Here is a 12,513-nt window from a genome sequence, read left to right as displayed (position 1 = left end):
GCCACCAGGGGCGAGGATGCGGGAAGATACCGGCTCTACACGTAAGCTATAAAACCTAGCAAACGTGTTAGGTGTCGCCCAGCCCGCAGCTCTACAAATGTCTGTCAGCGAGGCGCCTTGAGCCAGCGCCCAGGAAGAGGCCACACTCGAGTGGAGTGTGCTCTTACACCGAACGGGCAAGGCACGTCTTGGGACTGGTAAGCCAAGACTATAGCATCCACTATCCAGTGGGCTAACCTCTGCTTGGAGACAGCCTTTCCCTTCTGCTGGCCTCCGTAACAGACGAAGAGTTGCTCTGAGGTCCGAAAGCTTTGGGTCCGGTCAATGTAAGCGCGAAGAGCGCGGACCGGACACAACAAAGCCAGGGCTGGGTCTGCCTCCTCCGAAGGCAGCGCTTGCAGGTTCACCACCTGGTCCCGGAAGGGAGTGGTAGGAACCTTGGGCACGTATCCGGGCCTGGGTCTCAGGACAACGTGAGAGTTACCAGGCCCGAACTCTAGGCACGATTCGCTGACCGAAAGTGCGTGCAGGTCCCCTACCCTCTTGATCGAGGCCAAAGCAGTCAAGAGCACTGTCTTCATTGACAGGATTTTAATCTCAATGGACTCCAACGGCTCGAAGGGAGGGCTCTGAAGTGCTCTGAGCACTAGAGCCAAGTCCCAAGAGGGTATCGAGGATGGACGAGGAGGATTTAGTCTCCTCGCACCTCTGAGGAACCTGACGATTAGGTCGTGCTTTCCGACGGACTTACCTTCGACTGCGTCGTGATACGCCGCTATTGCGGCGACGTACACTTTGAGGGTGGAGGGAGACAGCCTTCGCTCCAACCCGTCTTGCAGGAAGGAAAGCACAACACCAATCGAACACCTTCGGGGGTCTTCCTGGCGGGAAGAACACCACTCAACGAACAGGTTCCACTTCAGTACATAGAGGCGCCTCGTAGAGGGGGCTCTAGCTGAAGAGATGGTATCTACGACTGCTTGTGGTAGTCCATCTAGAACCTCCGCGTCCCGTCCAGGGACCAGACATGAAGATTCCAGAGGTCTGGACGCGGGTGCCATAGAGTGCCCCGTCCCTGAGAAAGAAGGTCCTTCCTCAGGGGAATGGGCCAAGGAGGGGCTGTCGCGAGGAGAGTTAGTTCTGGGAACCAGGTCCGGTTGGGCCAATATGGCGCAACTAACAAGACCTGCTCCTCGTCCTCCCTGACTTTGCACAGGGTCTGTGCAAGAAGGCTCACTGGGGGAAACGCATACTTGCGTAGGTCCCGGGGCCAGCTGTGCGCCAGTGCATCTGTGCCGAGGGTACCCCCGGTCAGGGAATAGTACCACTGGCAGTGGGTCGAGTCCGGAGAGGCAAACAGGTCTACCTGTGCGGCTCCGAACTGGTCCCATATCAGCTGGACCGCCTGGGGGTGGAGTCGCCATTCTCCCGGAGGTGCTGGCTGCCGAGAGAGCTCGTCGGCTGTCTGGTTCAGCGCACCAGGGACATGCATGGCCCGAAGCGACCTCAGATGCTTCTGACTCCACAGGAGCAGGTGGCGGGCGAGTTGGAACATGCGACGGGAGCGTAGACCACCCTGACGGTTGATGTACGCAACGGCCGCCATGCTGTCCGTACGGACCAGTACATGCTTGCCACGTAGCGGCCCCTTGAGGCGGCGCAGTGCCAAGTGTACTGCTAGCAACTCGAGGCAATTGATATGCCAATGCACTTGCGGTTCCGTCCACAGACCCGCAACTGCATGCCCGTTGTACGTGGCCCCCCAACCCGTGGATGAGGCATCCGTGAATAGCACAGCATGCCTGCACACTTGTTCTAGGGGCACCCCGGCCCGGAGAAACGAAGCGTTGGACCACGGGCTGAAGGTTTGGCGGCAGTAAGGAGTCACTGGGACCCGGTACTGGCCGCTCTGCCACGCCCACCTCGGGACTCGGCCATGAAGCCAGTGTTGGAGCGGTCTCATATGAAGCAATCCGAGCGGCGTGACCGCGGCTACGGATGCCATATGCCCCAGGAGCCTCTGAAAAAGTTTCAGTGGGACCGCTGTTCTGCCCTTGAACATATTCAAGCAGTTCAACACCGACCTGACTCGCTCCTCCGTGAGGCGCGCAGTCTGGCTGACCGAATCCAGCTCCATACCGAGGTAAGAGATTCTCTGCGTAGGACAGAGCTTGCTCTTCTCTCGGTTGACCCGAAGGCCCAACTGGCTGAGGTGACTGAGCACCATGTCCCTGTGTTCGCACAACTGCTCCCGAGACTGGGCGAGAAAGTTGAGGATGCGAACGCCGCGTTCTCGGAGTGGAACAATGGCTGCCTCCGCGACCTTCGTAAAGACGCGAGGCGACAGGGACAGCCCGAAGGGCAGGACTTTGTACTGGTATGCCCTCCCCTCGAACGCAAAGCGTAGGAACGGTCTGTGTCGAGGGAGTATGGACACATGGAAGTACGCGTCCTTCAGGTCGATCGCTGCGAACCAATCCTGGGGACGGATGCATTGAAAAATGCGTTTCTGCGTGAACATCCGGAACGGGAGCTTGTGCAGGGCCCGATTCAGGAAGCGCAGGTCCAGGATTGGCCGGAGCCCACCCCCTTTCTTGGGCACGATGAAGTAGGGACTGTAGGACCCTGACTTCATCTCGGCTGGAGGAACCGGCTCGATCGCGTCCTTCGCCAGTAGGACCTCGATCTCTGACCGCAAGACTTGAGCATCGCTGCTTCGCACTGAGGTGAAGAGGATGCCCTTGTACTTGGGTGGCCGGCGCGCGAACTGAATCGCGTAGCCGAGTCTGATGGCACGGATGAGCCAACGGGACGGTCGAGGGAGCTGTAGCCACGCTCCCAGGGACCGTACCAGCGGGACCAACGGCACCACAGACATGCCCGGGGTGGGGCAGCGCAACGGAGAGCTCTGGCTCGACTCGGGAGGCCCTGAGGCGGCCCGGAGTGTAGCGCGAGCACTCCTGGTGCGGGCAGGGAGCGGGTGAGAAGGCCCGGAGGCGTCCTCTGAGCCTGCTCGACTGCTCGCTGCCCGAAGGCAGAGAGGTGGGATGCTCAGACCCGACTCGGGAGGCCCGTGGGCGGCCCGGAGTGTTGTCTGAGTCTTCCCAGGAGGGGCAGAGAGTGGGTGAGAAGGCCCGGAGGCGTCCTCGAAGCCGACTCTGCTGCCTGCTGCCCGAAGGCAGGGGGGTGGGGCACTCAGACCCTACTCGGGAGGCCCGAAGGCGGCCCGGAGTGTTGTCCGAGTACTCCAGGTTGGGGCAGAGTGTGGGTGAGAAGGCCCAGGGGCGGTCTCGATGCCCACACTACTGCCCCCTGGCGAGAGAGGGGAGGAAGGAAGTAGCAAGGCCCGGGGGCGTCGCACACTACCAACCTGGCCCTCTGAGGCCCAGAGAGAGAGGAAACTGCTCTGATATGTGGGTACCGCTGGACTCCGGAGAGCCAGTGGCAGAACGTTAACCAGTCAGGGCCCCCCGGTCCTCCTCCGGGGGGGTGGGGGAGGGATACGAATATCACCTCCCCCCGAGCAGCTCCTGTTCTCCCCAGCCTGTCCGTCTCCGGGCCGCGTCCCCTTGCGCTTGCCTGCCGGTTAGCGGGGCCCTGGACGGGTTGGGCGCCTCCCTCGCGCCCGGCACCCTGCTCCTCCAGTGGAGGCTGCTGCTCGGCTCTAGCAGGGTGGAGGCGGACGCAGGAGGGGATGCCCTCGGCGACAAGCCGGCAGAGGCGCCGCGACCGACGACCGAGCAGCTCGTCGTCGGCACCCTGATGCAACGCCTCTGTCTGCTTCTGGGCCACCAAGAACTGCTGGGCAAAGTTCTCGATGGCGTCGCCGAGGAGGCCAGCCCGACAGACAGGCTTTTCTTGCGCATATCTGCCAGGTTAGCCCCCTATTCCTGGACCACTAGTGTGGACATCGCCTGACCCAGGGAGCGTGCAGTGATTTTCGTCGCCCATAGGGCGAGGTCCAACACCGCACGCAGTTCCTGCACAACCCCTGGGCTGGGACTACCCTCGTGCGTGCAGGGCAGAGGGCAGTGAGAGAGGGAAAACAATGATACATTTTTTTTTTTTTTTTTTTTTGTCTCATTTTTGGCCCTTTTGACCCTCCATATTTCCCTCTCTCCGATGCAGCAATTGACATCTGTCCTCTGCCAGAGCAAAAAATGAAACGCTAAGCCCTTTTCTCTTCCAGGACCAGCGATTCCATCTCTCACTACAAGCAGGCATGTGAGACAGTGAACGTGGCCGTCAGAACGGCACACAGCGCACTGAACGCTCAAGCCTCAATGAAGATGGCAAGGCGAACAATGCCCTGACGTGGTCATGTTCTCATGAGAGAATCCGTACCACCCACGAACAGAGTCTCAGCTTGCTTTTGATGCGATAGAGGAGTGGGGGCCCGCGGGGATTTACCCGGCGGGGAATCCCCACTGTAATCCTCAGGCCACCAGCGCTTATCAGCCAAAGTAGCCCTTTTCCAGTAACACTAGAAATGAACTAGATCGGGGGATAGGCGAAGGGACTCGACCCCATCTGAGGTTTCATAGTCTCGGCCGCGCATCTAGAGCACCGGCTGACGCGCGTCGGTTGCTGTGACAACCACCGCTGTCAGCCGGCCGCTCGACGGCACACGGCGCGCTGAACACTCAAGCCTTTTATGAGAAAGGGTGAGACGAACAACGCGCCGACGTGACCATGTTCTTCTGCGAGAACATGAATCACCCACGATCGCAATTTCACATGCGATCGTGGCCGTCAATGAGGACAGGAAACAGTTGCATTCCAGGAATGCACGGTTTGAATGACATCTTGAAAAAGACGCAGGGTCAAACCGTGTTGCTCTTTTAGAATGGAAAAACTGCTCTTTTAGTTTGTGCTGAAGCACTCAGGGAGATGACCGCGGTCAGCACGCAGTCCACAGTGCAAGCCTGCGTGTGACACTCAAATGTTTTTAGGAAAACGCCCAGCGAACCAACAGTTTGGAAGCTCTTTTGAATGCAAGCGATTGCAACAATATACGGTCACTCGCTGAGAAGCGCTATGACACCCGCACTGGCAGTTCCTCCTTTTCTCCAAGACTCAGCTTGTCTTTAACACTCTTCGTGGAAACAGTATTGAACTGTTCGGCTCCGAAGTTGAAAGCATTTGATCTACCATTCCACTTCCTATTTATACCCGCGCTGCGGGGCGGAGCGTGGAATGTGTGGATCACATGCCAATCTCCGATTGGCTCGTTTTTACACACTCGAAGTGGATAGGTCTCTGAGGGCAGATCCCAATTCGTCGGTTCAGTTCTGACGTACGTCGAACGTGACCGACTGAAAGGGAACTGTAGCTATGGAGCCCTTCATGATGAACTGCTCAGAGATAGACTCGTAGTTGGTCTAAGAGACGGTACACTATCTGAGCGGATGCAGCTAGACAGAGACCTCACTCTTGAGAAAGCCATTAATATGGGAAGTCAGAAGTCATAAAAAACAACAGGCTGACTTGAGAGGCGAAAAAAAGGGTAGCGGAAATTGATGCTGTAGCAGCAAAAGTAAATAAAAAAAACAGCAAAACAGAGCCCATCAAAATTTTAAACCAGCAGTTTTCACAAGCTTGCATGAACCTCATCTCAGATCAAATAGATCATTGTCAAATATGCGGAAAAATGCCAGGTCATGGGAAATGGCAATACCCAACCAAAGATGTTTCATGCCACACATGTGGGGAAAAAAAGGCCACTACAGCAAGGTGTGTAAAACTGCCAAAAATGTGCATACCACCGATGCAGCAGAGTAAAGCGAACCAACAGAGCTCTGGTTTTAAGGGCACAGTAGAGGCGGGCCATGATGCCTGGGCTGTGGAGCTGTTCATTGGACACCAAAAAGTAAGATTTAAAATTGACACGGGTGCAGCAGTCACAGTCATTCCAGAGTCTACATTCAGAGAGATAACTAAAGGGACATTCCATTTGGAAAATGCAGATAAGCCACTACTGGGGCCAGGTGGGACTCCACTCTCTGTAACGTCCCAGGAGTCACTTAGTAAAGGTGAGCTCACGGTGCAAGAGATTGTGTATGTGATTAAAGATCTGCACACAGCACTACTCGTCGGCCAGCAATTTTAAAGCTCAATTTGGTAGCTCGGCTCGACAGTGTGGATACAGACATGCTCAAAAGACTGTACCCAAAGGTATGTCAAGGCCTAGGTATGGTACACAAGCCCTACACAATCAAGCTCAAACCAAATGTGACTCCATTCTCACTGGCAACCCCTAGGAGAGTTCCACTTTCTTTGCTGGATAAAGTCAAGAAGGAATTAGAGTGCATGTAGCAGTTGGAAGTCATAACAAAGGTTGAGGAGCCGACTGACTGGTGTTCAGGCAAGGTACCTGTACCCAAGAAGAACGGGACAGTGCATAATTGCGTTGACCTTACCAAATTAAATGAGGCTGTATGTAGGGAAAAGTACATTTTGCCTTCTGTAGAGCAGTCTCTTGGACTGCTGGGTGGGGCTAGGATCTTCAGCAAATTGGACGCAAACATGGGATTCTGGCAGATTTCACTGTCGGACCAATCAGCCAGATACACAACATTCATAACCCCATTTGAAAGATTTTTTTTCAATAGACTACCGTTCGGCATTGCTTCAACACCGGGCTGTCTGGGGTAGTGTGCCACATGGATGATGTGCTCATCTGGGGTAAGTCTCAGCCACAGCATGAGAGACTACACTCAGTGTTAGCTAGGATCGAAAAAGCTGCTATCACACTGAACCTGGATAAGTGTGAGTTGGGCAGACGGAAGGTCAAGTTTCTGGGTCAAATAATTTCAGAAAGCGGGGTGAGACCTGATCCAGACATGACTAGTACGGTGCTGGAGATGAAAGAGCCATCTAACATTAGTGAAGTTTGCAGCTTCCTTGGTATGGTAAACCAAATATGTAAATTCATCCCATGCCTTGCTGAGAAGGACAGGCCGTTGAGGGACCTTCTGTCAAAAAGAAACCACTGGTGTTGGGGTAGAGTTCAGCAGGAAGCCTTTATTGAACTTAAGCATGAGCTTTCATCCCCACTTGTACTAGCTTTGTACAATCCGAACAAAGAGCTGAAACTGTCGGCTGACACATACGGCCTTGGTGCTGTTCTTCTGCAGAAATAGGAGGAGCAGTGGAAACCTGTGGCATATGCGTCACACTTACTTACCCCCACATAGCAACGGAATGCCCAGGTGGAAAAGGAGGCTTTGGGCCTGACTTGGAGATGAGAAAGGTTCAAAGATTTCCTCATAGGACATCACTTCCATCTCGAGACAGAACACAAACCTCTGGAGAGCCTGCTGGGTATTCAAGAACTAGCAGAACCTCCAAGGATACAGAGATTCCACATGAGATTGATGAGGTACAGTTACATCATCACACAACTTCAAACCACAACTCACAACTTTGTAGCATTCCAGGCAAAGTCACGCCAAACTGCCAAAGCGCAAAGAATTGCGGTAGCTAGATCTAAACAAATCATGGTGGACCGTACGGAGCTTCAGCTTATTTACAATCATTTCTATCGCCAAAGTTGCTTATGTTGCGTTTCGTTCAAGTCCTCCTGGGATGTTCGTATTTACGAGGTGCGAAGGCGTGTTTACAACATCATGTGCGTTCAAGTCTCTTTGGTTGGAGCAAGATGGTGGTGTGCCTTCTTTTTAATGAATTTCATGAAAATACAGCAAGGTTTATTAAATCTGCTTATAGAAAATGAACAACAAAGTTCATGACGTCCTGATGCAAATGTGCATCAGGTGAGTATTTCATGTTGTTTTATGTTGTTAGCATTCAGTGATATGTTTTCTCTGTCTTGTGTCTTTATAACAGTAAATCCAGGAGTGTGTCCAATTAGACTTTATACAGAAGAAGAGTGTACCTGGATACGTTTTGTGTCATGTGCTGATGACAGTGACTGTGCCAACAATGAGAAATGCTGCAACAATGGATGTGGACTTCAGTGTATGGCTCCAGCTACAGGTATTATATTATTTTATTATATTTTTAATATGTTTGATATATTTGAAATATTTGTTGAAATGGCATCTTTTTACGAATGAAGGCCAATATCACTGTATAACTAATAAAGCTCCTATCTCTATGAATTTTTTTTTTTAACATTAATGATAGAAATTTATGTATAAGCTACATAAATGTATAAGGTGACATTTATGTATAAGGTATATCGATACATTTATTATAACATTTATTAGGCTTAAAAAAAACTACTTTTAAATAAAGTGAACTTAAAACAATCGTCATACAAACGTATTATAATAAATGTCATATGTACCTGTGGCATTGCAGAAATTGAATGAGGAAATAGAAATTGAATAATGAAATAAAGTTGTCAAAAACTTTATAATCTTGTAAACTGAAAACCTGTTAAGCTGAATCCCAACTTTTGAAAAAAATCCTAAGAAATGCATACTCAGACTAAAACAAATACAGTTTGTGAATCCTTTGCACTAAAAGCATAATTACGGTCTCATTTGAAAGCAGACACCTGGCAGTTTACTGTAAAGTCAAAATGATAATATTTTTTAATCGTGAAAAGCGCATGTTAAAACCGTGCGTAAGCACGCAAATTAAATGTTTAACCGGCAAGGCTTTAAAACGCCTGCAAATAATGAAGTTTCGTGATTGTGAATGAAGTGTTCCGTGATTATTTTTAGATTTCATGTGACGTCACACAGTTGTGCGGCCACCATTTGTAGGACTGAATTGCAACATGCGTCTATCTGCTGTGCTGTGGGGTGTGACCACAAAGACATCGTCAGCAGTATTAATATTTTGTTATGTAGGCTACTGACAGGTGCAATATTTAAACATTTAAAACAATATCAAATACAAGTGAACAGATCAGCCAAGTGAGAACATAATTAAGTTTCACTTTTGTTCTGTGATTAACTTTAATGACAGACTGAAGGAGCTTGTGCAATTATTAAGACCAAATGCACAATGTTGAATCCAATAGACATGCATCCGATTTCACACCTTACATTCGGTAGTCGGTATACATAGCCGACTGTGTTTACTATTATATTTTTGCCATACCTTTATGATTATTTTACTCATTCAAGTGCAAGCCATGCTTCCTGTGTTTGCGCTATGATGAAGCGCCATATGCTGCGCAGTAAACAGTAAATCTAATCACCATACAGGCAAAACGTTTTTTCTTCAAGAATGAAAGAAGTGGCATCGATGTGTTTTGCTATAAAACTGCAACAACAAAAAAGTGCAAACTATACCTTCCATAAACACAGACTTTACACAGAAAGAAAAATAGCAACTTACTCCAACCTGCAGTGAAGTCATTAACAATGTTTTAACACTAATTTTGTTGATTAATCATATGTTTGGCAACGTTATTCTCTAAGGTTAATATTCAACGGTTATAGTAGGCTGCATGAAAAATGTGCCGTGGGACTGCACGTCAATACATGCTTCTTTCAATAGGATGTGAGTGAAATGGAAATAGCGATCTTTATTTTGGGGTGGCACCCAGGGTGGCCTGTCAAATGTCAAGGTGTCCAGTGCCACCCGCTCCCCTCTGGCTCCGCCACTGGGTTTCAGCAGTTTGTTTGGCAGTAAATAAGGATCTAATCCTAAAGACAAGTAGGCCTAGGCCTATCTATTTTCTTTAAGTATCTAAATACCGTTGCTATTGACGTTTTGTCAGAGATGAGATGTGCTATTTTAGCGTGTGAAATCTTTCTGATCATAGATATAGCCTGCATAATAATGTAATTCAGTAATCTCGTTCAGATGGGTCTGTCTGCGGTCTGCAAGACAGAGGCGTAACCAGCTATGCTACGCAAAGGTCCTAAAGATGGCGGCCGTGGCAAAAAAGTCACGTGACTGAAACCCATGAATAACTCTAGCACTAACATGTGATGTGTATGTCGCAATGTTCAGCATAATGAGATGAAGGCAAATTATAGAATTTGTAGGAAAAAAAATTATCAAATGCAAAACCAAAAAAAAACCAATTCACAAACGCGTATTGAACCTTGTCTAACCTTGTAAATCTGTTATATTGCAGCCATTTGCTAAAATCATTTCAGTTAATTTTTTTACTCATTAATTTAAATACCCCATATTGACAGAAAAACACAAAATTGTTAACATTTTTACTGAAAAAAAAGAAAAACTAAAATATGGCCCTAAGTATTCAGACCCCAATATTTAGCAAAAGCACGTTTTGATCTAATATAGCCATGAGTCGTTTTATGAAAGATTTAACAATAGGGCTGCACGATGATGGTTAAACTGATAATCACGATTATTTTCCTCAAAATTATCACAATTATTCTATCAAAAAGGGTAATGAAGTTATGGCCATTTTGCATGTTCTTTACCAACCTACACTACACCCAAAATGCCTGTACGTGGCACACCGACTTCATTTAACCAACTATGATAACTTCGTTAGATGGTAAATCAATACAAAACAAATCGTTTTGGTGACCACTTTGTAATCTGTATTCACATTAGATTTTTAAAGCAACACAATTTGTTTGCAAATAAGACAACACAGAGATTCGGATTGCCCTGAAAATGTGTAAAGCAAAGAACGATGCTGTTTGATATTTATAAATGTCCCTGACTAGGGACATTCTAAAATGGTTAACGTGAAAAAATGCTTAATGTAGCATAATGACACTAAGACACTATGATATGACCAAACTCTGTTAACATCACAATAAACCATACTGTAAGATTACAATTTTCCTGATTGAATTGTCACACTGTTTGCAGAATAAATGCACCTTTGCAACCTAGAAGGCTGAGATCCATGTTGCATTTGTTGAAATTCATTGCTAAAGGTTTGATCATGGCAGATGTAGTCACACAAAAAATACAAGTGGCTTGTGAAGAAACAAAGACTGGCTGTATTACACTTTAATTTAAGCAGAATTTTGCTGTGGAGATTGCTAAACTCTAGCGCACATTTATTTTCAGATCATCAGTGCTCCTTCCGCTTTTAGGGGGCACACATGCAGATTGAGATGGCAAATTGCACAGATTAAGTAAAACACTGGGAAGAAAGTATATCCTTTTAAGGGGAAAAGCTCTATTAGGGGGATTTAAGCTCTTCGCATCAGGCTCATTACCAATGCAATATAATGATGAAATCCCAAAGAAAAAAACACGTTTTAATAAGATAAGATAATAATAAGAGTTCAGCACATGGACATCAGATACTGTGAGTCTCAAACACTATTGCCTCCTACTTCTTATGTAAATCTTGTGTATGAAAAACACCACGGAAAAATAAGTGATTTTCAACCGTGTATCAATATCATTCCCTTTCAGTCGGTCACATTCGACGTACGTCAGAACTAGACCGACGAATGGGGATCACTTCTGGGAGCCCCTATCAGCTCCGAGATTTAGAAAATGGGCCAATGAACATTGGCGTGCGTGCTTTACATATCGCACCCCGCCCCACTGCACGGGTATAAAGCAGAAGCGATCACCACGCACCATTGTCATTCACTTCGGAGCCGAACAGCGTTGATGAAGCATCTATTGATGAAGTACTATTGGTCAGGCGATGTCCACCTTGGTGGTCCAGGAGCGCCATCTCTGGCTCAACCTGGCCGACATGAGGGAGACCGATAAGTCCCAGTTCCTGGACTCCCCTATTTTGTCGGCTGGGTTGTTCGGCGACGCGTTCGAGAGCTTTGCCCAGCAGTTCTCGACCGCCCAGCAGCAGACAGAGGCCATCCGGCACATCCTGCCTCGGCGGTCCGCTGCTACCTCCACCCTGCCGCCGGCGGCAGCACCTCCGCCTGCACATCGCCGAGGGCGTCCGCCTGCCACCGCTCCCGCCGCCCAGCAGCAACCTCCACCAGGGCGTAGATGTGGAGCTGGCCGCGGGAAGAGCGTCCAGCCCGCTAAGGCCGCTACCAAGCAAGGTGGCAAGCGTCGTCGGAAGAGACCCTGAGATGGGCCACCCAGAGATTGAGGATCCTGCTCAACAGGAAGTGGCAGCAGCACCACTTCCTCCCTCCGGAGGAGGGCCGGGGGGCTCCTTTGTGACTTTAACATTTGTGACCCAAAACTTTACAAAAAGAGCAGTTTCCAAAATCTCTGGGTGCCAAGAGGGCGCGCTTGGCGGTGTGCGACGCTTCCATGCCTTGCCGTCCTCAGGCGCCTCTCCAATCGCCAGAAGGGGGTGCGCGGGGAGGCCCCACGCGGTCTCCCCACTATTCCGCGCCCCCTGAGCGGAAGCGGTAGGTGTTGCCAGGCGCATGCAGACCCCACCACGGGCCGCCTCCGCGCCGTCCGGGTCGAGTCCCTGCATGCCGCCACGCTGCCCCGCTGCGGGTACATCTGTGGTGTCGATGGTCCCGCTGGTGCAGTCGCTGGGGGCCTGGCTAGCGCTCACCAGCCCGTCCCGCTGGCTCATCTGCACCATCAGACTCGGCTATGCGATTCACTTCGCCCCTCGTCCCCCCAAGTTTAGGGGCGTTCACTTCACCTCAG

At 49.7% G+C, this 12,513-nt stretch overlaps 1 protein-coding gene across 1 annotated transcript in view; it reads left to right on the top strand.

Moving 5' to 3' along the window:
* LOC137079510 (whey acidic protein-like) overlaps positions 1-8,704 on the top strand; it is a 42,403-nt gene extending 33,699 nt beyond the window's left edge. Inside the window, exons 6-7 of the mRNA XM_067447461.1 lie at positions 7,849-7,998; positions 8,694-8,704. Coding sequence (XP_067303562.1) covers positions 7,849-7,998; positions 8,694-8,704 — 161 coding nt within the window. The remainder of the gene's footprint in view (positions 1-7,848; positions 7,999-8,693) is intronic.
* Positions 8,705-12,513: the final 3,809 nt, after the last annotated feature.

Source organism: Pseudorasbora parva, chromosome 6 (genome assembly GCF_024679245.1).
Source record: "Pseudorasbora parva isolate DD20220531a chromosome 6, ASM2467924v1, whole genome shotgun sequence".
Lineage (NCBI taxonomy): Eukaryota > Metazoa > Chordata > Actinopteri > Cypriniformes > Gobionidae > Pseudorasbora > Pseudorasbora parva.
This window is presented reverse-complemented; position numbering and strand designations above follow the sequence as displayed.